This window comes from Anopheles nili, chromosome 3, assembly GCF_943737925.1.
Source record: "Anopheles nili chromosome 3, idAnoNiliSN_F5_01, whole genome shotgun sequence".
Lineage (NCBI taxonomy): Eukaryota > Metazoa > Arthropoda > Insecta > Diptera > Culicidae > Anopheles > Anopheles nili.
Genome location: NC_071292.1, coordinates 26,836,388 through 26,862,772, shown reverse-complemented (window position 1 = coordinate 26,862,772; position 26,385 = coordinate 26,836,388). Strand labels below are relative to the sequence as shown.

General features: G+C 40.6%; 6 protein-coding genes across 7 annotated transcripts; 4 read left to right on the top strand and 2 right to left on the bottom strand.

Annotated features, from left to right (window-relative positions):
- Positions 1 to 1,124: 1,124 nt before the first annotated feature.
- Positions 1,125 to 4,348, top strand: LOC128723971 (uncharacterized). The gene is made up of 4 exons (XM_053817736.1): positions 1,125 to 1,670; positions 2,498 to 2,650; positions 3,067 to 3,250; positions 3,334 to 4,348. The coding sequence occupies exons 1-4, from the start codon at positions 1,125 to 1,127 to the stop codon at positions 3,765 to 3,767; spliced, it is 1,317 nt and encodes a 438-aa protein (XP_053673711.1). The 3' UTR covers positions 3,768 to 4,348.
- A 3,704-nt stretch (positions 4,349 to 8,052) lies between these two features.
- LOC128727834 (acylphosphatase-2) lies at positions 8,053 to 11,863 on the top strand. The gene is made up of 3 exons (XM_053821781.1): positions 8,053 to 8,385; positions 9,864 to 9,990; positions 11,129 to 11,863. The coding sequence occupies exons 1-3, from the start codon at positions 8,316 to 8,318 to the stop codon at positions 11,241 to 11,243; spliced, it is 312 nt and encodes a 103-aa protein (XP_053677756.1). The 5' UTR covers positions 8,053 to 8,315; the 3' UTR covers positions 11,244 to 11,863.
- A 418-nt stretch (positions 11,864 to 12,281) lies between these two features.
- LOC128725582 (TBC1 domain family member 20) lies at positions 12,282 to 15,141 on the bottom strand. The gene is made up of 7 exons (XM_053819335.1): positions 14,748 to 15,141; positions 14,561 to 14,680; positions 13,731 to 13,975; positions 13,466 to 13,659; positions 13,172 to 13,388; positions 12,995 to 13,104; positions 12,282 to 12,929 (listed from the first exon to the last, which is right to left on the bottom strand). Exons 1-7 carry the CDS (start codon positions 15,139 to 15,141, stop codon positions 12,713 to 12,715), a joined length of 1,497 nt encoding a protein of 498 aa, XP_053675310.1. The 3' UTR covers positions 12,282 to 12,712.
- An 857-nt stretch (positions 15,142 to 15,998) lies between these two features.
- LOC128727351 (uncharacterized) lies at positions 15,999 to 16,795 on the bottom strand. The gene is made up of 2 exons (XM_053821254.1): positions 16,703 to 16,795; positions 15,999 to 16,643 (listed from the first exon to the last, which is right to left on the bottom strand). Exon 2 carries the CDS (start codon positions 16,572 to 16,574, stop codon positions 16,071 to 16,073), a length of 504 nt encoding a protein of 167 aa, XP_053677229.1. The 5' UTR covers positions 16,575 to 16,643; positions 16,703 to 16,795; the 3' UTR covers positions 15,999 to 16,070.
- A 354-nt stretch (positions 16,796 to 17,149) lies between these two features.
- LOC128725583 (putative RNA-binding protein Luc7-like 1) lies at positions 17,150 to 24,058 on the top strand. 2 transcript variants are annotated; one of them, XM_053819337.1, is made up of 7 exons: positions 17,150 to 17,306; positions 17,442 to 17,536; positions 19,958 to 20,056; positions 20,145 to 20,725; positions 20,801 to 20,845; positions 20,913 to 21,077; positions 23,835 to 24,058. In XM_053819337.1, the coding sequence occupies exons 1-7, from the start codon at positions 17,246 to 17,248 to the stop codon at positions 23,926 to 23,928; spliced, it is 1,140 nt and encodes a 379-aa protein (XP_053675312.1). In that variant the 5' UTR covers positions 17,150 to 17,245; the 3' UTR covers positions 23,929 to 24,058. The 2 variants fall into 2 exon arrangements, with proteins under 2 accessions (XP_053675312.1, XP_053675313.1); XM_053819338.1 differs by lacking the exons at positions 17,150 to 17,306; positions 17,442 to 17,536; positions 23,835 to 24,058 and adding exons at positions 17,879 to 17,925; positions 18,013 to 18,290; positions 18,346 to 18,499 and having other exon boundaries at positions 20,913 to 22,061.
- LOC128723970 (dolichyl-phosphate beta-glucosyltransferase) lies at positions 23,978 to 24,415 on the top strand. Its single transcript, XM_053817734.1, has one exon. The coding sequence runs from the start codon at positions 23,978 to 23,980 to the stop codon at positions 24,413 to 24,415; it is 438 nt and encodes a 145-aa protein (XP_053673709.1).
- The last annotated feature ends 1,970 nt before the right edge of the window (positions 24,416 to 26,385 follow it).

Sequence of the window (26,385 nt, the reverse complement as noted above, 5' to 3'; positions counted from 1 at the left end):
CAGCCGATATACACCTAGACTCTCTTACACAGTGGACGTTCTTAAAATGTTGATGTGCTTCTGATTACTAGGACACAAGATCAATTATTCGGTTTTAAAATATTAGACTCTTCCGTTGCAATTGTTTGTCTAACTAGCCTAACGGTAGTCGGACCAACTAGATGAACGAGGAATACTCAAGAGAAACTAGCTAGCTAGCACGTGTACCATGACAAAATGAAATATATTTTCAGATTGTTTTTTCTTCTTCAATTTCGGTTTTATCTGTTTTGAAGATCAAGCATGTTCAGATAAGGGAGCCAGACTCCCTTAAATAACCCACACCTTGGAACCACTAGAACACACCTGTTAGTCTACGTGCTATCGTTTCTGTGTATAAGTAGTTTTCTCATGGTTGAAAGCAATTATTCATTCTTATCAGTACTCCATCTGCTTATCAAAATTTTAAGACAGAAACGCCAAAAATGCATGCACAACCATTCACACTATATGTTGTTGTCTAACGGCGGCGAATTCGGAGCAAACGGCAGAACTCACTGAGCTCGGGCATCCTTTTATCCGTTAACCGTTAAACGTCGCGAAATACCGGCCTAACATGCAGCGTTGGAGAACCAACGAGGCCTAAACGAGCGTGTTTTTCATTCTAGTGACTCACCAGTGCCCCTTTAAGTGCACTCCATTGCGTTCCATAACGTTACACTGTTGGCAACGGTGGGCGACATTGTGAGGTCTCGTGCAGCGATAGTTAAAATCGCAACAAACTGGAAAAAAACAAATTAAGGACCGGCTCACCGTCGACATTAACCCAAAGCAATCCCGCTAGTGCTCTTAGTTACGGCGCTACTGGCCCTCTAGCGTTCTAGCTTTGGCCGTGCGAACACGTTGCGAACAGGTGTATGATCAACTACATCACCGATAGCAGACCGCCAGTTAAGTGGATAAGAAAAAGTGAATGTACATCCAGACACAAGGAACGTCGTACAGTGGCGTACTGGTAACGCCACGCTACTGTTCCAATAGCACGCAGTGCACGGTGCCGGCTAAAGGTGTAATAGTGCGAGCGGTGTTGAGAGGATCACAACGTCACAGACCGGACCAGGGTTACACCAAAAGGTGCCGGCAGCATGCGGGGCAGCATCGCCGGAATCGAAGACGGTATCACCGGCACGCAGGTTCGTCCGAGCTACCACGGCCTAGTGCTCGAGCTGATCGACTACACCTATGCGTCGCTGATCGTGGCCCCGCTGGTAGTATGTTACTGGCGGGGGACCTGGAATCTGATGGGTTTGTACATATTCCCAACGGACCAGACAACTAGCCTCATCGTGTCGCTCGCCATTGGCATCGTAGGCCATATCGTGTTCAACATCTTCCAGTCCACGCTTCGACAGCATCTCAATGCAGACAAGCATCGGATAGCGTACTACATTGGCTCGCGCATGTACACCATCATCTATGGGGCCGTGTGCGTTAATGGCTGGCGAGGCGGATGGCAGCTGATCGATCTTTACACAACGCACGATGTCCTGTACGTGGTGCTGATCACACTGGGCTGCTTATTCATTCTCGCATGCCTCAAGGGGGTGCGCAATGTGATGGGCACGCCGTTCCTCATCGTCAATGATTCGCGACGGGACTACTTTGACATCCCGACGTACTTCAAACTAACGGTGAGCTGCATGATAACGTGCATGCAAGATCGTTTACCATGATGAACTTCATACATAATGAAACGGTACAGCAACAAAGTTAAATAAGGATCTCCTACGGAAGCGACCGAGGCTAAGTGATGATTCAAAAACAAAAGGCACGTGCTCTTATTATCGCAAGAGTGAAGTTACGTTTCTAATATCGTTCAGAAAAACACTATCTAAATACTACAGTGTACAGTAAAGAGAACGCTACCTAATGGTTTGCATCAAGCGTATTCCATGGTCGATGTACTGGAGACATGAATGCGACTAATCATTTAAGCGCTTTTAAGTGATTACTTCCTTATCGTTCATGCCACAAACACCTTTAATTGCTGACTCGTATACCAGGTTCTTCGTCCACTGTAGTAGCGACTTGCATGCATTATTGTGATTCTGTAATAACACGTGCTGGAACTGTCAATAGAATTGTCCTTCAGCTTAACTTAGCGTCGCGTGTGGCTTTCTTGATTGCAATCATTTCTTGGTTATAACTCCTAAAGGATCGGTCAAACAAGGTCATGGTTAAGGTTGAATACAATCCACCAGGATATAAATATCAAAATCTAACTAGATTTATTCAATATTCATAAAGTATGACGCATGGATCTATTAACCATACTACGCATTGTTATTACTGATTTAAACTTTCACCAAAGATAATAAACACAGTCAAGAGATCATAAAAGAATGTCAATGAAAGCTATTTAGTTACGGTTATACTCGATACATTTTCAAGAAACACAATGGAAGATATGTATCTATCAGTTCCGAATTGTTTTATATATTTATGGGTACTCTTACAGGGCTCCAAAGATCCCGGACTTTATGTATTGGATTGCATGTTTAGCGTGCTTGTCATCGGTACATTGGTGGTGTTTGTTTGGCGTGGACTTTGGATATTACTGGACCAGAAGCTCTTTCCGGGCGATGAAGGCAAATCAGCTTGGGCGTCAATAGTAAGTAGATACAACGTACTAAAATTACAACCATTTCCTAAATGCATGGCAACAAACGCCCAATGTCAAAAGGGTGATGCTAATATCTTTCATCCTTCAAATGAGGGTTGGAAAGAATAGCAATTCATTTCATCAACTGATGTTTGATAAAAAAAGGTTATTTTTCTTTGATCAAGTGACAAAAAGAAGTAGTCTATGGAAATTCGCACATCGTTTTAATTGAATTAGACGGAATCATACCCCACATAGCAAATTCTTCAATAGCATAGATACGAAGCAATAAAATATAATCTTTTCTTGCCATTATATTCCAATTTCGTAGTGTACATTCCATATTTAACAAGGCTACAAATACAAATTGTACACGTTTAGTGTTGATTCTTCATCTTTATAACCATTCTTCCTTTTTTCATCAGATCATAGGTTATGCTGTGACAGGCCTGACCTTCTCGTTGCAACCCCTAATGCGTTGGAGTTGCGATCGCTTGACCGGTTTGTGCCGCGTTATCGTAGCAGATCTGTTTCTGTTCTTAAGTTTCATTGGCACGATCAATGTTTGGCGAGGTATTTGGCAAGCCCTTGATACATACTTTTTGCCCAGTAGGTATCGATTTATCAAGCTAAATCTATCAATTGCCCATTACTAGAGATATTCATGGTTTTGATAATCAATCCATTCTCAGATGAACCATTGTTGAGCAACTGGATAACGCACGGTGCGTCCCTGTTGCTGCTGATTCTGTTGAATTGTTCCAACTCGGTGCTGGTTCGTGGTGTCTACATCGATGCGGAGGAACCAGCCGGTCAGTGCGTTGTGTTTCCAGTCTATTACATTCGATTGTTCTTCCAAAAAGAGCGCAAGAAAAAGCAACGACGTCTATTTGACGCACTGGAACGGGCCGATCTCAACAGCACAGGTGGAGTGCTGCCGGAGAAGAAACACCACCATCAGCCAACATCGCAACAGCAACAGCAGCAACAACAGTTGCCACAGCATCACCACATTACCGCAGACCAGAATCATCAAGTCATTCGAAACCTAGAAGCTGTTCCCTTAACCATCATTGACGATCCAAAGAGCAACGGTGATCACAGTACTCATCCTTCTAGAAAGTAAGCCTACGGCAAAACAAAAGGTAGATACGAATTCTACTACGACGCACTGAGGTTATTTCAATAGCTAAGCTATTGCAGGGCACCTACAACCAATCCAACACTCCTTGTCATGTATTAAACCATATTCTTAACGTCGCGATATTCCATTCTTTCATGAGTTATAAAACTATTCGACCAATATTTAGGAACATAGAATTCTAAACCACTCGACTCGTTCCTTCCGTGCATAGCAATTTTCCAATGAAATAAAACCTATGCTGAAGTTATAAGCGAGCATAATTTCATATAAACCCTACCGCCTGTATGTCGTGTGTTTTACTGTATCCCATTTACAAAACAAAACCAAATCTTTGAAAACCTAGCAGTATACGTGAAGAAATTAAGTGTTTTAGTTGTATAAGAGACTATTAGGCGTGATAGGATTTTTTACCGACTAAGGACTCATACTCGCTAAGCCAACTCTGCTATAGTATGTGCACGCTAAATTTTACCATTTAGTCAACTGATTTGCGTTGAAAAAAAGAAGTAACACTCTTAATCATTAACGCAATATATTTCATTTTGTAAATATACTAGAATCGAAACCGTCAATTGTGTCGCTTTAAAAACTGTCTTGTTTTGTCTGTTCTGATCCGAAACTGGTGGAGTTGTTTAGGATTAAACTAGACAAAAAAGCAAAGCGATACGTGCCGGCCTATCAATCTAACTAGAAAAAAAAGTGTAGAAGAAACAAAAAGCAATTGACGAATGCCGCGGTTGAAATCATTAAATTGAAAAAAATGAATGACGCAAAAGAAGATAGGAAAAATGGCAGAGAAAAATTGATTAAATTGAAAAATGCGATACGAACAAATTAATTAGCACTTACGGATTAACGGAAAGAGGTACACGAAATGTGAACAGAGGATTGTGGTTTATCATTTTAGCTAATCTCAATGCGAAACGTCCTCTTGTGGGTACTTGACCTTTCCACATACTAAGACGGCAAAAAGCTAACAGCGCCTGTAGAATATTCATTGCATATTCATATGCTTCCGCCATTTCTATTAGCGGATATAAGTGATAGCCATTTCAATGTCACGCAGTTAAAAGCGAGTTCGTATACAAACGTGAAAGTGGACGATAAAGTGCTCGTCATTAGGCCACTAAGCAATGTGCCCGCGGTCCGATCTGACCCAGTGGATGGAGCGTCAAACATAAATCACTTATTGGCAACATGCTGGCAGGCATTCATTGATAAATTGACGTACCGTGCTCGTGTAGTACCGCCTCGTGGAAAGCAGGAAAAGTATTATCTGCATCCGGGACGATCCCAAGGGATCGCACGCGAACGGGTAAGAGGGACCCCTTTTTTGCTGTAGCAATGTGACGTTTTCCTGTAATTTATTTTACTTTCCGCTCCTGCTCCACAACACTGCCAGAACGAGTTGTCGTGTAGTCCAATGGTAGATTTCGGGAATACATTATCGACCAATGGCAAGCATACGTCCCGGTTGGACATAGTGTGCTACTTTTTAACAAGGCTACTAGAGCGGGTGGAAGGAACAAACTCAAATGAACTAATTTTTATTGCTGCCCACGGAAGGGCTATTTGTTTATATCCGTTTCATAATTTTGATTTATTTAATTAGCTTGGGCCTGCTCTTCGAATTAAATTGGCAACTGTGGTCCATTTAATAGAATCGTATTGAAACATTACATAGCATACTTTCATACATCATGAGAATTCGTTAGGGTATATGAATAGTCTGTTATATATAGTATCGTTAATTAGTATTATGAATTTTCAAACATCTGCACATAAGTCGTGGAGTTCAATAAACATTTCCAGTTATCGTACAGCTCATCAAATATTTTATTAAGTATTCATCAACGAACAACCGTGAAAAATGTGACGTCAATGAAAACTATGCTACTATACCATCTTTACAGTAGACGAACCATGCTAACATGATATGATTCGGAGGTGAGAACAACATAAAAATAGCGCTCGTATTTACGCAAATCAACAAATACTAAATGCCGGCGTCCGGTAATGACGTAGAAGCATTGATGGGTTTGTAAAGGACAGATGTTGCTAAACATGTGCTGATCATTCGGCACCTTCGGGAATCATGCGCAAATCTTTTACACAGCAGCACATTGTGCTGCTTACATATCGATTTTGATTTCTTAGTGAACTAAAGTGTTAAGTTGCTGGTGTTTTTAATTTTGTGATTAGCGTATTGCAGTGAATATATGCGGCAAAGCAAAAAAAACTTGATAACTCAAAAGCTAAAAAACTGCACGTATGAACTATACAAGATGTACTAACGAAAGTACTAACGGATGTAAGTCAACGACCGGAACTGAATTCTTTGCCCTTCCTGTATTTGTGCCGCAATACTAGCAAATTGTGTGTCGCAAAAGAATTGTCTAGTGTACATTTGGCACTCGTTAGTGATGGCGCTTAAACGGAAGTTAAATATGTTAATGAAATACCGGTTGGGAACATATTTCTAGCAGCAACAAAAACATTGTAGCACTGAACATATGGATGAGTGAATTTGGCTATGTTCCAAAAATCTTAATCACATCGGTAACTGTACAATGCGCCCGAACGACCCCAAGGCGAAGGGCAACTATTATTTATATATATATATCACATGGTAAACACATGTTAATTTTGCAAATGAGTTCAAATTAATTTAATTTAAAAATATTTAATTTATTCTCTTCCACTTTTGACTTAAAAATTACCATTAATAAAAAACATATAATAAAATAAACAAGATAATTGTATAATTAAATAAATGAATATCTGTGAAGAATGGCACTTAAGAAATGCTATTAATATTGCCGTTGAAACCTGTTGACATTGAAAAATACCATTTTAAAGGTCATGATATGATTGTTTACTGAGAAATTAGTTTCGTGCATTGAACTTTAATTGCACCATGTAACAAATACTTTGCAACGCGAGGCAGGGGTGCAATTTTCGAAGATATTGCTCCCCAGCTTAGCTGTTGATCCAACACTAATTTAAATAAGGGCACGTACCTTACCATATATTTATTCACCAATACCTAAATATACACTAGCATTTATATCTGGGAATACAAAATGCAATGAATGATATTCGAGTTTTTTAAAACCAAGACAAAATTTTCATCATTATTTGAATTTTAGCTAATCGATAATCATAAAGCTAGTACAACATTTTATGGTATATTACAACATTAAATTCACTGCTGCATGCCAATGCTAACATGATACAAATTAATTGCTTTTTATATGATCATGTGCTTACATGCTAACACCGTAATAGTAAGCTACCGCGGATAAGCACCGGAAACACTGAACAGTCGGCAAACATCTTAACGATTATGTCTACATTTAACTGACTATGAAGTACCAGGCACCTCCACCTCCTGTTTTAATAAGATCTTCTTATGACATTCTCATACATCCAAATGTGAGTGCAACTTGAATATTTTACGATTGTGTCTACTGAAATAAACGCTAATATACAAAGGTAGGTAATGCGAATTCTTCACAAATAATAGAGACAAAAGATTTAACATGTTGTTGTAATATAACAAACGGTAGTTCAAATCGAGTGTGTGTAAAGATGAAAAATTCCAATCGTTCAGGCTCTTCTATAATGCTACAGCCAGCTAGGGGACTACTACATTCAAGAAATTCAAGAAAGAACGAAATTTCAAGAGCTACCCATATCCCAGGTTGCGACGCATCACACATAGTTCAACGCTATCGGCGGTTTCTTTATTTGTTTCAATGAACTAAAACAAAAATGTAATCCGACGCGCTGAAGCAAAAGAGCCACGAGTAGTGACATTGTAAAAAAAATTTAAAACGCCATAACAACATCCATTTGCACTCACATCGATAAGGCGCTGCTTGGCATGGTTGTACGATAACGGCCGAACTTCGGTGCCGAAGACGATCGCAAGTGGATATTTTCGTCCCAGGGTAAATCGATCGGCCAAAGCACCACCACGTCGGCGGGAGCCTTCAGCGCAATCGCAATAGCCGCTGATATTACTATCGGGATTTAGTGAAGACGAAAAGAAAACAAACAAAAACAATATCCCCCTCGAATATCTTGCTCGAAAGAAAGACGAATGGCGCTAGCGGGCAGGAACCGGCTTACGACTCCCAGCCGTTTGAAGGAAGAACCATCGCGAAGCACGAATCCCACCAATACTCTGATCCGGCTAGTCTAAATGAGCTATCCTCGTGCATGGGCATCGTCAGTAACCAGTGAGTTGCCCAACGAAACGGAAACCAAAGCCGAAACTAGCAAGCGGGCAAATTCCGCAGAGTCTTTCTTCGCAAAAGGTTGACCTTGTCACGACGGTATAGCCAAATCTAGCCTCCAAGATAACAAGTAAAAAAAAATAAAACTAGTCCTGATCGTCGCGAAAAATTTCCAAAATTTGCGGATAATTTCAAAAGATAAGCAAACAAATAACAGCAACAGCAATTGGATAACGTATTTTTGAAAAGTTAAGATCTACGTCAAAAACTTCGAAAAATAATCGCCATCATGGGTGTCCAGGATCTGCAGGATCATGTGCTGGTGCAGTGCGACTTTGAAATCTTCGGTCAGGTGCAAGGTGCGTGGTAATCAAATATTCGCCATATAATGACGAATTCAAGCGGGAATCAAAGTGTAGAGCTATATGCTCCTAGTGATGCATGCTTATTATGTGCAAGAATATTGCATTTTTTGTTAATGTAGTACATCCACTTTAATAACAATTACATTTTATAAGTGCAAGTTTTTCTGGCAAATATTATTTCGCTTTAGCACGGATTATCCTTTAACAACTTTAAATGCGTTTGTATCACCATGTATATCAATAATTATGCATCTCTGCAAAATTTGTACAGCATTGCAACTCTTCGTCATGAATAATATTAGTGGATTTCAATTTCAGTTCATATTCTCTAGACATGTTAGCCTAACGATCATGCTTTGCTTCATCTTCTACTGAATTTCATTGCTCCTATGTTCGACACATGTAACGAAAAGTGCATACAAAATATGCTTCAGCTTGTCCAACAAATTTCAAATACAAAACTCTAACGGTACTTTACATTCGCTGTACGAAAGACATACTTAAATAACGTTCAACATAAAAAAGAATCTGCTGCTAATAATACCCAAGTGTCCTATTTCCGTCAGCTGTTTACTTTTACTTTGCTATCGGTCAAATTGTCAGTCAACATACTTGACGAAGTTGCCGCTACGTTTACGAGTTGACATGCACAAAATGTGTCAACGTCGATTCTCAAGCATATTGACATGATGTTATGGGAATATGATAAAAAATAGCAATGTTACTAAGAATATATCTACCAAAGATACTATAAATGAGAACACAAATGTTTTGCAAATCAATATTTTCAAATTTCAATATTACCAATAATAAGGTTTATGAATTAAACATTGCTGCTAATTTGACCGAGTTTCGGATATTCTCGAATGTCCCAAATTGCATGAGATGACGATCACCACGAGGCGACTTTGAATCGATCGTAGCTAACCCATCGAACGTGTGTGCCATCAAACGAAGTAGCTATCATGAGAATTTTCCGCGCCCAGCGTCTTCGCCGATATCGAACGTACCAGAACGTCGTGCCGATTGCATATTTTTAGCATCGGATCACCCTCATTGCACGCGATCGCCTGCGCGCGCCCCTTTCCGCTTATTTCGTTTGTATTCTATTACTTAATTGTGTTTGGACGCCGCATTATTTCGAGAGCGTTATTTATGGCCGTTTCATCTGAGCGTCGGTCGTTTTTGCGACGTCTCGTGCGATCCTGATGTGCAAAGGACGTTTCTGCATCGAACCGAGCGCCCTGACGATGAGATTATTCGTATCGAACACTCTCTAAATACACGTGTCAAATGAACATCGGCTACGATACCGATTAGTTGCCAAACATGCTGCTATTATTCCTGGCTTGCTTCTCGACGACTGGAAGAATTCGTCTTTCAATTTTCATTGAACAAATGCTTTGTGTGCTCGAAAATATATTCTATATGATGATATAACAAATCGTCTCTTTTCTGTCTTTCAATTACAGGATGTGGCTTCACTAAGTTCTGCAGAGACAACTGCTTAGCCTTGAACATCAAGGGATGGGTGAAAAACTCCAAGCAGGGCACCATCATGGGCAAGATGCAGGGTGCCAAGGGTGATGTTGGTAAGATGTAAGTATTTCATCAAACTAGCCTCTTGTTGATCAAACAACTGGTTGGAAGACTGTGGTACGATTTTCCAAACACATAAGGCTTCCGTTATTTAGAAGAATATAAGAAAAATTTCAATACACATTGGCATGATTCGTTGCCGAGTAAATGGGCAGCTATGGGTATCTGGGTGAAGGTTGTACTGTGAGATTAGACCTACATGTGCCAACAACAGAACTAGAGTAGCGAAAGTGAATGATAGAAACCGGAAAATATGTTTTACTCTTTTAAGCATACACCATGCAACATTTTTTCTACGAACCCATGAGCATCATGGGACATTACCCGAAGAGAAAAATACGGCAAAGCGTGGTTTTTGTTTTTCTATAAATAACTAATCATAATAAGTATACTTGGGCCTCTCGAAATGCTCGTACAGCTAGGTTAGTGGCAACAACCTTTTTGGCTTCTTTTCAAGCAAAGCTCGAGGAGCGGTCGAATCGTAGACGACGCCGAATCCACCATACCCGCGTTAGCGTGCAGTGACACTTAGGAGGGTTGGTATAGGCTTGTGGTAAGAGATTTTTTTCGAGACGACAATCGAAATGTTTATCGCGGCGCCCGTCGCCATGCCTATTGCTTTCGCGTAGAAAGGAATTGCAAAACGAATCTTTTGAAAATATCTGCTGCCGTTGACTGTGTAAAGCGGGACGACCAAGATCCAATATTACCCAATAAATTACCAGAATCACGTATGCATGCCATAGGACACACATTTTATTGTTTTTTTCTCTTCTTTATAACCATGTGATCTGGTTGTTGATCTTGAGTGTGAGAGCAAATGAAAGATTGAATTAAGGATAGCATGTCTTTTGAAAAAGAATGATTGTAAACGAAGATTCTTGAGCGAATACTCGTTGCCAGAACTGCACTGTTTACGATCCGCTTGACCTAGTTGCATACGAAAATGATGTTATATTATTATACATTGTTTACCATGCAAATTAGATATCAAACGGACATATCAAGTTTACAGATAGTTGCATACGTTAGTAATTAATAAAACGTTAGTACTTGCAAAACATTTCACACAAATTTCGAATATGAAAATATAGTTACAGATAATAAATTTATCATCCATTTCTTATAACTGTTTCAGGGTCGAATGGCTATCTAAAACCGGATCGCCTGGATGTAAAATCGACAAGGCAGAATTTACAAACTGGGGGACCTGTTCGCGGTTGGCTTTTACGGATTTTGCAATAAGGTTTTAAGCTATGTTGGTTAAGCTCAAGAGCGTATACACACACCCACACGCATGCATGCAATGAGCAGCAAAAAGGGAACGATACATTAAACAATAAGCAACGACGTATTCTATTTTAATTTGCATAATTACCATATCGTAGAAGTGATTCTAGTGGAAAGTGTTATAGATTGAGATTGCTTATTAGCAATGCATTCGCAATCAGCGAGATATTAGATGATATTACTATTGTATGTTCTCTATGTATGTCTTATCGTTTGTCCTGTCGCAGAAAGGGACGGTTTATTGCTGATGCGTCTGCACTGTATTCATTTTACCGGTATGGGAAGAGCGGTAAATTAGCAGGGAGATAGAGCGAACCGGAAACCGGTGCAAGCATATTTTGAATCAATTCTCACCACAGAAAACCCTGCTCTGGGGCATAGATTGTAGCAGCATCCAAATTCGATGCAGAACTCATTCGTCACAGACTTAGAACCGTAAACATACTCACGCCACAAGTCACTCCTAAAACAGAAAAAATAGTACTTGCAATTTATCATCCGCAATGAACGAACTCTTCGTAGGTTAAGAATATTATATTGAACTGTAAATACTGTGAATGAAAAGAAACTTGAATAAGAGAAATAAAATATTATTCTTACCTTGAAGTACTTCTATTCGTCTGCGGAAGAAGATCCGACGAAGCCGGTTATGTTTTGGTTGTATCCTGTTCTGTTCAAATCATATAGAGCAGAAAAGCTACACTACATTCGTTTGGAATAAACACACTGGAACGATGGGAACAATTGGGGCGAAACCTCACAACTTTTTCTACACAACAAAACTGGATACAACGCACGTTTGGAAATTGCCTTCTATCATCCGAACTAGCTCTAAACGCTCGATAATTATCGTAGCAGGCGCTAAATTGTGTAAACAAATATCAAACATGACAGCCGGTCCGAGCAGTGCTGCCAGAGTAGAAAAGCGAAAGATTGCAAAACGTTGCACTCGACCGATGGTTGTAAAACAAATTTGAAAACATACGTAAGCAATTTAAGACATTTTATTCGCAATTTTTCATCATAAAAAATACGCACAACAAGAAAATAAACAGTACAAAGTGTTCGATTTAAAACCTGCCTACCATAGCATAAATTCCAACCCAAATCGAAGGCTCCAACATAGATGGTTTGAGAAAATTTTCATGTGTATGTACAAAAAATTAATAATTAAAAATACAAGCATAAGTATGATTGGAACGTTCGAGACAAACATGCGGGATGAAGAAACATGAAAATGGGTAGATGAAGGAAAATAATGGTAAAAAATAATACATCACATTTCATCGATTGCAAACAAACCGTCCCACAATTCATAGTCGATTTACTGCACCTGTGTGCTGCCACCCGTATGCCACCTGCGAAATGCGACCAGTGGGTTGAAGGGGACACAAACGACCAGCGACGACGGAAGCCGTCGGAACACCTCCACTCATCTGATTGCCTCCAGTGGAATATAATGCGCGCGGTAATAGTACGCACAGAATCCAACCAGTATCGAAAATGCGGTCGTAACAAATACCGACCGCCGGGAAAGCTGCAGATGAGGCAGAAACCGACTGATAATCGAGTTCGACACCGGCGGAGGTTTTTTGCCGTAAAGCTTTCGATATTCGCGTTCGCGTTCTTCGTTGAGTCGTTGCTGTTTTCTGAAAATGAAATAGTTTACTTTATACTTTATATTCCTATACGCCATATTCTAATGACCACTTACTCTTTGGCGATCATGCTTTCGACGTCCTTTTCAATAACCTTTGGGGGATGCTTGTGGTACAAATTTTCGGCACTCCTTAGTAAATATTCAAATGGCAGATCTTCAGGTAGCTAATAAAGAAAATTAGAATGAAATTATATTTATGAAACATTTAGCGTCGTATATGCATTTGCTTGCCTGGGACAAAAGACAATGTAGCGATGCCATATCGCAGTCTTCTTGAAAGATCTCATTCTGCCGATATATTACGATCGCGGAAGTTACGTAGATCGGCAGCAGAAAATCGGAGGCCAGAAAGTAGTCGTACAACCGTACCACTGAACGGTAAGAATTGAGACTGTGTCCGAACCAGGTCAGGTACCATGGTAGAGCAAAGAGTGTTCCAACGGTCGATCTAGATAAGTAGCGCATAAAATGATGTCAAATTTAACTGCATTCGCTCTATTGATCAGTTTTGTTAATTTTGTTCACCTCTCTAGGTAGCTACACAACGCTGCATTCTCCCGCCTCACTAGGGGATAGATAAACATCAATCTACGCTGCGTTGGTTCCATAGTTTCCTGCATGCATTCCACCAAATGGTTGGTGGATAATATTTCCATCACGTGAAATGCAACTTCTTCACCAACAACAAGCAGAAATGTGATCGCTACATCGTGGTATCCCTGAGGGAGTTATAAAATAAATGGTCATCGTACAACGTGGCAAGGATTTTGGAATCGGAAAATATCCTTACTTGATAATACTTTAGATGCGGATGCTTGATGATGACACGAAGAATCAGCACGGTTAGCTGATCCTGTAGTGCCACTCGCTGTTCATATGGAATGCCAGGTGGGAAACGTTTCAATGAACGATTGACATCTAACACCACCTGGTTGTACTCGGGGTGATTGTTCAATTCTTCCAGCGAAGGCGCTGGATCGACCTGTTGGGGATCAACACCGACCAGCAGCGGCCATATTTTCCGTCGCAAGTCATCTGGAAGAATACGGCGCATAAATATTAACCCAAGCGATGGACAGCATTATTTCGTATCAAATTTGGAACGATTTGGAATTTAGTAAAACTTATTTACTCTCAATAACATTTTATCTTCTAAAGGTTAAACTATTGTCTGCAAATTTTAGTTATGCTATCGTTATTGATCGAATTTTGATACTAAAAATGATCTTATACTTATGAAAAATAAAATTCGATACTATTATTCGAAAGGTGTAGAGAAACGTTTTTCTGGAAAAAGTTCAAAAATAATTTTCCAATCATGTCACATGCCGTTAAAACCTATTTCTAAATCAAATGGCTCTAATGTTAGTGATATGTTTTTCAACTTGGTTTGAAGCATGAAATATGATAAAGCCATTCGTTACGCATCGATGAATCTTGTAAGGCACTATCATGTTAGCGCTCGAACACCATTTATAGAGCTGGAACTAGCAGTCGTATTTTAACTTTCACGAGGCTGAAGTTTCCCTTTTGTTCACAACTCGACCTTGGCGAAATAAACTTCACGCAGAAGGAGCTACCAATAAACATGCACGCGAACGAGCCAACCATTCAACCTACCATTTATAAGACCATACTCGGACTTAGCAAATTCCTGCCAATCTTCCAGAAGCGTTTTCGGATCGTCCAATGCGTTTTCAATCTTTATGCGCTTCAATTTTTCTTCGTGATTTTCCGGAACTAAAACGACACAAGCGGATAGAAGATAGTTAAACACTTGAAAACTTTAAGTGCAATGCTGATGTACATTTTTCGAAGCTCAACTCTGTCGGTTCATCCGACCGCCGATGATTGTTCGGTTGTACGAGAGCGATATTCTTCCCGTTTAGCCCAGGCGAGGTTTTGCCGCTGGATATGAATTCCACTCCATTTTGCAATGACCCTGCATCGTTACCAACATCAATCAGCCGTGTTGTTTCAATTATTTCATCATTATCGGTGCACTTTTCCCCACCACTGCCACCCTCGACAGCGTTTGGCTGAAGAAACATTCCGATTTCGTTATCGTCGTTTTCGGTCGGTGCGGTATTACATGATTCATCTGGCATCAACTGAGATTCGATGTGGTCGTCGTTATCCTCCGCATCACGGAAAGACGAATTTTGCTTCTCCAAAGGGCCGTTTAGTTCAACGCGATCCATAGCGTCGTAAGCATTCCAACAATGAACAGTATTGAATTATTCGTGTCACTGCCCTGTTCGACGCACTAGTCATGTAACCCAGAGCTAGCTCCTCCAGTTGGAATCACAGAAACTTCACAAACCCACACGAATTGAAACGTATCGATTTTCCACCGGACTGGCAAAAGATTGTTTCTTTTGCTTTTTCTGTTCGAGTGGAAAATATTGTTACTATTTTTTTGTTTCTCCTGCCACGACCGTCCTTGTTCCTTCCTGCTTCCTTTTACACTTTCAAAACAAATCTTCCATTGCGATCGATGACTCCATCTCTTTCGTGTGTTGTCATTCGCCCCCACTTTTAGTACAAAGCTATGATGCCATCTGGCATTTAACCCTTCGAGGTCCAGACTGTGCATTATGTCAGCAAATGAATCACAGAATAGCACCTTTTCGGAATAAAGTATCTTTAAAATTTACTGAAACAAAGTCCGGTAGAAACTCAATATATACCCCCCCCTCCACCATTTTTTGAAGGGACAAAGTTCTTTAAAAAATAAATTGTATGTCACAGCTTTTGAGTTTCATTACAATCGCAAAACGATAAGGTAGCAGCTAATGGTTTAGTACTATAAGGGCTGTGTAGGCAGCTTACTCAATTTAGCACCAATAAAAAAGCATAACAAACAATACAAACATTGACAAAACCAAAATAGCAAGATAACTGATTTAACGGGGAATTACAATGCAATATAATCTAGTCTAGATTCTAAAAATGATGTTGTGCTTCAAATAAACATTCATACGTATTATAATCGTAAAATGTATTTGCTCGGTGTTGAGTTATCGTCATGAAAACAAATATAAATCAGGGCTCAGGCTACACAATATTCACACAAATGCCAAATTTACTATACAATTGAACACATTTTGTTACCTATGAAACCCCATTTTCATTTTCTGCTTTCGGTCAGATTGTTCATAAATTTTATCACTTCCGGATCACACATTAAAGCCCTCTTTTTGTGATTCAAAATCATTGAAAATATGTCCATCCTCTGTCCAGACTTAGGTGCCTTATCACTGGAACCCTTCTCGCAGGTTTCTCGGTCGTTCAACTCTCCATCTTGGTCCGTTGAATTGATACTGCTATTTGTGGTATCGTTACTATTGGCAGCTCCAGGAGAAAGAAGCAAATCGTTGCCTCGAATTCCCGCGTTTGGAAGGGATGGAGCCGTTGTGACTGTTGCATTAGCTGCAGGTTTAGAAACATTCTTCGTCTTCTGTCGTTTTGCCCGTGGGCCAGCCGAACAATTAGCCGCTACTGAAGGACTGCGTTTATCTTTTGAATCGCTTGTATCGAGCATAACATCTTTGCTGGATTCTTGCAGCCGTTTCTTGACATGGAGGTTAAGTTTTTCCTTGATTTTGATTTCACTTTTATCGGTAGATTCCATTGCGGTACCTTATCAGAGGCAACAACTTTCCCTTTCGTTTCTTATCGTAAACTCATGCTCACTGATGGCCTGTGTAAATAAATAATTACATAGCATCTATTGCACCACCTCGCATATTCATGAGATACCTTATGTTCTTGGAAGTGTATAAGAATTTAGTTTCAATATTAAATTAAACAAATCAAGTGTAAGTAAAAAGGAAACATTTTAAAATAATGCAATCTATAGTTGAAACATGTTAATATTTATATTTACGAACACATCTCAAAAAGAGGTTGCTGTTGGTGTAGCGATTTTGACATTTGATAGTTGGTAGAAAAGAGCAAATTTAAACTATGAGTTATTTCGCAGTTTTGCTGAAATTCATGGGTTAAATCGATGCCTCATGCTGCGAAACATGTTTAATTACTATCATGAGTTTACTATGTGTTTAAATATAATTAAAATATTCAAGTTTTTATTCATTTGAAATGTCATGCACATTGTCCGGCAGCAAACCATTTGCTCAAATCGAAGGTATGGCTAATCTGACATCGTTTACCATCTGTCAAAATTTTCACCCAAGCACAGATAAAGTGTGGTAGGCTGCGTGAAAAGCTTGAATTTTCGTTAATTTTACAAGATATTTCGCTCTTCAGCTAGTGCACGGAGCAAAAACTTAAACCTTAATCATGTCGGCGCACGATCAAATGCGAGCGATGCTAGATCAGCTTATGGGAACTTCTAGAAATGGTAAGATAGCATCGGATACCCTTCAGCCTTCCACCAGTCGGCGGTACCATATTGTATTGTGGTTGCCTAAGGCGGGTTGCTGTGTCACTTGATGTTGCGGTAGCGCTCATTATTTGTTGTCATCCATTTCAACAGGCGAAACCAATCGGTACTCGGTGAAATTCTACGACAACAAAGTATGTAAGAGTTTTTTATTAGGCTGCTGCCCGCACGAGATCCTGGCCTCTACGGTAAGTGATGGGAATGCGAAAGCCCCGATATGTTACGCTTAGACGTCAGTGTCTTCCACAACTATACTATTAATCCCGTCCTGTGACTTTGTCACATCTCTTTTGCTTCAAAAACTTGCCCCAAAAATGTACACATGTAGCAAAACGAATGGTTAAACTAATGTGAACATGACGAGGTTTAAGCAATGGGTGTACATCTTGCTCGTGTTTTGTTCCGTCTGCTCGTACTACTCTATTTTCCCACTTTTGTCGGTTCTGTTCTATTTTACAGACGGTCACAACACGTCGCTTTTTCCTCACATTACAAGCAATAAAAATCATTTCAATCGCAAAGCAAAGATACAAAACCCATATAAAATGATAAGGGAAAGCGAAGGTGCGTGTGATTGGTAAGTTTTCCATTACCTGCAACGTTGTTCATAGTAAGCTATAACAGTATTCACTCCCTCCCCAATCTAAACACTGTCGAATTCTAGTCAACACTTGTACGTACAAAGCAATTCCACCTACCGGCAGATCTCGGTTACTTAAGGCTGTACGGGTTGCGTTGTTCTGTCGGTAGTGGATTAATTCGCAAAACAAGAGACAAAAAAGTAATCATGCGATCATTAATGTTAAATACAAAAAAAATGAGAGAAAGAGAAAAAAAAGTCTAGTTTGGACAAAAAAGAGCACGTCCACCGTACAAAGTACTTGCTAGCGCACGATTAAGACGCACTGGTCGAAGAGGGGAGATGATAACTGAAGCAGAGTCGTAAGTACACTCTACCAACATCATCTGACCGATACTCAAAGCAATCCTTTAACAGTAAAACCTTTCGCCCGATCGTTACTGCTCTCCAAGGTGCCATCAAATTAGTTCCCAAAATACCTACTTGCCTAGAGACTCGTGCAGGAACCGCCGAGGGGGTTGTCCCTCTCTTCGATGCGGGTTTTAAACAGTGCTGCTGCTTCCTGGCGTACGTAAGTGTTTCCTATTCTAACTGATGTTACAAAAATCCAACCAATTCCGCAAAATTAAGATGTTTCCTCATTCAAGTACAAAAGTGATAGATAATCTGTTCTGTTGTATTTTGTTGACGATCGTTTAACGAACAAATGACGGGTAGAATGTATCGATCTCTCGTTACGACTCACTGTTCATCGTAGCGATTCCCAGAACAAAGCACTTTGAATTTACCCTCGCTGATCGCTGATCAAGCAGCGGAAGCCATATATCTTTACCCTATTGTGCAGCGTTTATTAAGCGAATATTATATCGTCTTGGGTACGTATTAATACATAAAACGAGAGACGTTGCGTGAAAGCAATAAAAAAACCTTCGGGGAACGGATACGGTCCTGGTCCTACGGGTACGTAATTAGTTTATGTGACTGAACTGCAAATAGTGGCAAGCTTATAAAGTGAGGAATTAAGTTCAATGATGTCCAGAGTTTTTTGCAAGAATGTAAAAACAAATTCGTAAGCTAGTACATCTGCGATTCATCGCATTTTTCGAAAGGATTTTTTAAATTTTATTTTAATGTAATTGCCCTTTGATTATTTGCTTGTGGACTTTTTTTTTGCTAGTATTCGTAACTAAACAACTATTTCCTCTACAATATGCCGTTTTTTAGTTCCGTAGAGAAATTGTGTTGTTTTCTTTCTAATTACATTACACGTTCTATTAGTTGAAACCGATTTTGATCATTGGCGACACGGATAATTTGACTACGAGCATTAGTCACTACTTTACTAAATTAAAGTTGAAGATCAACAGTACGTATGTATCTCTATGATGTATTAAACATTTTCCCATAATATAAATAATAAATCTTAAAGACGAAGGCTTGATCGCGTTGCCGTTAAAATTTAGATGTATCGTGCGTTATATGATGAAATGTATCTATAGGAAACCAATGCCATTGTAACTTAAATTAGTTATGTTAAATGGATTTCCCAGATGGCGTTAATATTTGGGGTCTGAGGTGGTTTTATTTGTTGGTGAGTAACAAAACAAATCATCATCCATTCATATAAAATTAGGTACGTCTTAAATAATTTCTTACTTTAGTTTTAATTATATATGTCGCGGTCTTTTGAATTTCAGGCATAACGCCATTTCCACGCTATGACTTCGAACAATTATCGAATAGTACGTTATTCCAAATGTTTCACAAACTAATTGTTTGATCAAGCAGCGTGGCAAATGGCAGATAAAGAGATGCGTTTATTCATTCATGTCAATATCATTGGCTCTCGCGAGTAAGAATGCATCACAAATTATCCAGTGTGATATTATCTTTCTTAATAATAGCGCTTTACTTCAGTTCGAATTGTTGATTCTCTTGCCTCCAGAACATTGGTTTTACACCGTACTAAACCAAATTGGTTCTGTTTTTCCTTCTCTTCCATATTTTGCTCTCTCATCCACTCCTGCAGCGTATGGATCTTGGCGAATGTCCAAAGGTGCACGATCTGGCATTGCGAGCAGATTACGAGAATGCGTCGAAGAACAAAGATTACTACTATGATGTTGATGTAAGTAATATCGTGTTACGCGTTCTTTGCTGCAATCAGAAATACCTATGTAATAAATTTAAAATGTTACCTGTTTGATTCTTTTCAGGCCATGGAACATCTACAAGCTTTTATTGCCGATTGCGATCGTCGTACCGAGGCGGCGAAGAAGCGGTTGGCGGAAACGCAAGAAGAATTGACTGCCGAAGTGGCCGCTAAAGCAAACGCAGTCCACGAGCTGGCGGAGGAAATTGGTAAGAAACTTGCGAAAGCAGAAGCTCTAGGTGAGGCGGGACAGGTGGAGGAAAGCATGAAGTTAATGTCGGAGATCGATGAGCTACGCTCGGATAAAACGCGTGCAGAGCAGGAGTATCGCAGTTCAATTCCGGCAAGCACCTACCAACAGCAGAAGCTACGCGTGTGCGAAGTTTGCTCTGCGTACTTGGGAATTCACGATAATGATATACGGCTGGCGGATCATTTTGGCGGTAAGCTGCATCTCGGATTTCTAGCTATTCGTGACAAGTTGGCGGAACTGGAGAAAACCGCTGGTCCTCGGCAGAAGGAGCTGCGCAAAACGGGACGCGATCGCGATCACGAAGATCGTAGTCGGTCGCGTTATGTCGGTGGAAGAGAACTCGATCGACGTTCTCGTGCTTTGGCTCGCAGTCGTGAGCGCAAGGATACGCCGTAAGTGTGCTGAAAAAGAAGCCAAGAAACTTGATTCAAAAATATGTTTAATATTTACTTGATTTTTACTTTCAGTCGTGAGATGAAACCGAACGAAGATCGTAAAGACAGGACTGAGACGTAAGTAGTGATTGAAAGTGTTGATCAATTAAAGTTGAACTTATCATCAATTATATTAAATTTTTAGCCGCGATCGTGACCGAGATCAACGCGATCGAGGCGACCGAAGAAGATCTTCCGATCGCAACAATAGGCGTTCTAGAAGCCGTGATCGTAGTCGTGAGCGAGATCGCCACAATGATCGTCATAATGATCGCCGTCGACGGTCGCGATCCCGCGAGAGATCTAGACGGTAAGCATCTATAATTCTGTAGACATCATTCAAGCAGGTATTCGGATGCGTAGACACGACTAACGCGCTTACTAAGGAAGCCGATCAATAAACGACTATAATTCAGTCAACTATCATCGAGGATTTTTGGAAACGGCGGTTGGTACGTCGCTTAAGTGTAATCATAGTTTTATATTATTTCTTTTTCCCAAACTAAACCTCTCGTTTTGTTTCGTCAATTCTAACGCCACAACAACAAAAAAACAAAATGAACATTTTTAGTTAGTTTCATTTAAAGAAATTTGAAAATGTTAATATTGTGCAAAATGTAGCTCCCATCCTTAGTTAGTGTCAAACGGTGAAATTTATTTTAAACTTATGACTGCAAAAATAGTGCAAAACATAGTGATGAGTGTGTCACGTGTGCTAACACGTGGTCGTCGATTCAAACAAAAACGAGCAACGGCTGATTTGGTGATTCCTCCGAGTATGTATTGAAACCGTGTAAAACAAAACAGTAGAATCGTATATGTTGTATCTAGTTGAGGATAAGAAAGACAAATGAAACAGGATCAGATATCTTTAGCTTGTAGGCTCAGATTAAGATATCAGGAAAGAAAACGAAGTATGCAGTTTAGCATGTACGGATGAAAGAATAGCAAATTGAAATTATGCTGTTCTCTTGTATGACCTTTAGATTATCTGATCAGATGGTCCTTTTATTCCATAGAGAAAGATGATCCGTTTCATCATCGTTCGTTTCAGAACATCGAACTGTTGGTAACATACTTGAAAAGGACCTGTCTGCCTTTCAAGCAGTTGATAATTTGTAAGAAATTTTGTATAGTATACAGCAGATGTAGAATCAGGCTGGTTCAGATCACTTAATTTTCGATTCATCGCGTGTAAATTGAATAATTAGTTAAGCATTTAAAGTATCTTGATACAAATTTCACGTCAGTTCCCATACAGATTTTGTTGGTGTATAGATGCAATAAAATTGATCGTACGTATCATTAAATGGCTGATTTATTTCAATCGAATTCGCACGAATGTCCGAACCTACACTTTGGTTTCTTCCATTGCACAGTGGAGCAGTCTGGATCAAATTCGATCGTATTTTTTACGTAACTGTTTGACTAATTACAACAAAACAACATATTTATGTAACAAAATTAAACATGATCTGATACTTTCGAAATCTAGAGGGCGTCCCTGTGTAATTTTTTTTGCAAGTTAGCTTTCAGCATACTCTAAAGATCATGACATGAAAATGTTGGAAAATGCTTAATAGAAAGAACGAAAAATACATTCTACCTATAAGAAATATTGCATTTCAGGTGCTGAGGTGTATGAAGAGTATCAGTCCTTAATTTGCAAAGCTGTAGCATTTGAATATTGTAGTCATGTTCGCTAGCTTTGGTGCTACATTGCAAATAGCAAAAAAATAAAAAAAAATTGTAACACATTTGCGTTTCAAAGCGGTTTCAGAGCGTTTCACAATTGCTGTATTATATGGTAAAGAATATTAAAATAATGGAAATATAAGCAATTTTCAATATGTTTTTTTATCATTACTAAGCTTGAAACACGTGATTGTACGAAATGCTCCATTTGGTTAAAACCAAAAAAGGGATACTCATATACATGCTCATTTTTTTCTTCATTTTTAATTGAAAGCAAATAATTTCTGTTTCTAATGATGTATTTTGCATTTACTGCTTACATATTACTACTTTTAGTCCATACTACTGCAATGGAATGGAAAAAATGGAATTGCGGAACACGTTTTCAACCGTTGAAATTTGTACTTTTTAGCTAATCTTTTTTACTTTGATGCCTCGTACCCTCGAAGATATAAATGCTAAAAGTCAGAAAATTCTGAATTTTCTTAATTCTTAAATTATCTGACTATCGATAGCGAATATCGGATCTAGAATCTACTACCTAAAAAAAAGGTTCATGACCGTTGTTGTAGGCCAACATACGTAGGAATTGTTGCTCACAATTTGAATCGTCTGACAATTGCCACGATGGCAGCACTGTTTTTGTCTATGTGTTTTGCGCTGACGTTCAAATGTTTTAGCAAGTCGCTTTGTGGCAAAAAGCGGTGCGTAAACACAACCGTGTCTTTAAACGAGAGCCGCGTTTTCTTCGGTTTATCATCGTTTTATATCTAGTTTGAATTTTCCTTTCATCGAGAATGCAACACTGACCCGTGCAGCAAAGCGTAGAACAAAATGTTGACCACAGAGTTTGTTCAGCTGGCGTTGCTATTTGGCTCCGGTTTTGTGTTTTTCCTTTTGATTGTGGTAAGTTCGGGTCGGAAAAAGCCGGAATTTTGGATGGTCGTTGATGGTTCTTCATTTTTATTTTAGCTAGGAATAGTGCTGAAAGTAACAACGACGCCGTTCCCAAAAATAATCCGATACGATGAAGAGCGGTTCTACACAGATCCCTTAACGGAGTCAAGCAAGCCATTTCCTTGGTGCTCTGATGAGCCGGAACTTAAACTAAGCGTGATAATTCCTGCATTTGAAGAGGAAAAGAGACGTAAGTAAACCAGCAATAGTGTCCCTGATACCGCCAAGTAGCAATCATAGAAAACATGCTCTTTTGCAGTGCCAACCATGCTGGATGAGTGCATGGAGTTTTTGGAGAATCGTGCACGAGCAGAAAAAAAATTCACCTACGAAGTGATCATCGTCAGCGATGGCAGCCGAGATCGGACTGTGGATGTTGCGAAGAAATACGCCCTGAAGTATGGTTCGGAGAAAGTGCGCGTTCTAGATCTCGTGAAGAATCGCGGCAAAGGTGGCGCGGTACGGTTAGGTATGCTCAGCAGTCGTGGCGAATTCCTACTCTTTGCTGACGCCGACGGAGCGACCAAGTTTGCAGACTATGCAAAGCTGGAACGAAGTATGGAAGATCACATTGGAACCGATTGGAACCGGGATGCGTTGGCGATCGGTTCTCGGGCACATCTAGAAGAAGAGTCAACGGCAAAGCGGACAATCTTCCGTACGATTCTTATGTACGGCTTCCACTATCTCGTGCGGACGTTCGCTGTGAGGAATATTCGCGACACACAGTGTGGCTTCAAGCTGATGACACGTTCGGCTGCCCGGAAGGTATTTGAGGTCATGCACGTCGAACGATGGGCATTCGACGTGGAGCTACTGTTTATTGCACAATCGTACAACATTCCGATCGTGGAGATCGCCGTGAACTGGACCGAGATCGAGGGTTCCAAGCTTACGCCGTTCTGGTCCTGGCTGCAGATGGGGCGAGATCTCATGCTAATCTGGTTCCGGTATGCCATTGGTGCCTGGCAGCTGAAAAAACAGCATTCGAATTGAGACGCGGACGAGAATTTATTTGTAAATTGTCCGTTTGTAGCCGTGACGGAACAAACGTAATCTATAGAGTCATGAAGATAGAATAAAGAAATGCGAAACCGTTGCTTATGCACGCTCAACTCAACACGCTGGCATTAATTGTTTTTTGTTTTGAACCGGCGCGGTAACATAACGATAAAACCGTTCCATTTTACATAAAAAACGAACGAGAACACCCAGTGGGAGAATTTGACGTGTTGACTTCGTTGGGAATGACATGGTTGCACTCACACCAGCGCAGTTCTCCAGCTGTCAAAACACAGCGCGACTTGCGAAGGCGTTCCGAACCGCAGGGAAGAAAAACATTGCTCGAGCGTATTTTCGGTGTGCGGAAGACATTGGCCTGGGTCGCGATGTAATCGTGGCTGGCGGCGTGGAATATTACACCGCTTCTCCGTAGTGCATAGTATAATGTAAGTGCTGCATTGGTCTGCTGGCCAGAGCTGTTAGTGCACATTGCGACCAACAGTTGCCAATTGGTCGTGATCTAAACCGCTTGAACCAGGCCTCCGTTTAAGTGTGGCCTTGTCTGTTGCTTTTCGGTGCTGGTGCAAATACCGTGCGTATAAGAACCCGATCGTGTGATCGCCCGTGGCAAACCAAGGGGCAATTGAAATTGGGTGTGCTTCACTTTAGTGTTTCAATTTCATTGGCGCGAGCGTAAGTCTTAAGCGACGAGGTGATTCCCCTTTGCTGCCGTGCGCCGTACCGTGCACAAGCAAGCAGAACGCAAAAAGGAAAAGAAACCGGAACGACGACGGCGACGAGACGGTCGCCGTTGAATTAGTCTCGAAATTTCAGTCGCCCCCAGCCACCGCGTGCGTAGGTTGCGCGGCAAGTCCTTAGACGAGAACGCGAAGGTGACGACGGTCCCGGCGGTCAGTGTTTGGTTGCCGCGATCGCGAACTGTTCCGGTTAACCTCGGTCACGCGGGCAGAGTTGGTTGTGTGTATTTTGCCGGTTTTGCTAGGACAGAGAACGAACACCGGGTCACTCGATTGTGATCATGGAGGTTTCACGCCGCGAGTCTGGCCGGTTGCGATAAGTGATTTAACTGCGTGTACAATCAGGTTCATTGTGAAACCGTAGGTCGTCCGACAAGTTGATTTCGTGCAAGTGTGAAAGAAGAAAAACGTGAACGCGATCGGTTCCTACGCAGCTGCGTAGCATATGTGCTCATCTGGTGCTGCTCGTTTGCATTTCCCAAAAGGAAACCGAGGAAGAAAAAAAAAGCGTCCAGCATAGAGGCGCACACACTGGTAGCGAATTCTACTATCTCCTCTAAGTAGCCACAAAACCCACCTCGATCAAACCTACCATAGTTCCTCTTTGTGTACTGATCATGAGCGTACTTTAGTTTGTTTGTACATATCTCCTTCCGTAAGGAATCAGCTGTATATAATAGGTGTATTACCTTGCGCTTACCTTCCTGTACACCTGCACCGCTCACGAGCCACACCACTTTCACTTGTTTTCTTCTCTCACGTTATCTTCTACGTTCCTTCGTTGTCTTCTACGTCCCTGCTTCCATCACCACGAGCATCCAAGGGTAGATGATAATGCTTCGAGTTTTCCACCCTAATATCATCACTCGTTTTCTCGCAATTCCATCGTCCTTCCGATCCCGAAGAGTAAAACCGGTACACGGCTCGGAGGCTCGTCTGCCAGCATCACCGTGTTTCGTGTCCAACATGGAATGGCAAACATTTCCGGACGTAACACCTCCAGGGACCGGTTTTCCGGCTCACTCTACGTAACCGTGTCCCTGCCAGGTTTTCGGACATTTCGCGCTAATTGTTCACCGGCAAGAGAAAGAGGCTGACTCATCGGCATCATCCGCAAATCGCCGTCGAGGTTGATTGATTTCGAACGGCCCAAAAACCTGTTCGTAGTCCTTTCGCCGGGCTTCGAAGGGCTTCCACCGGCCCTTA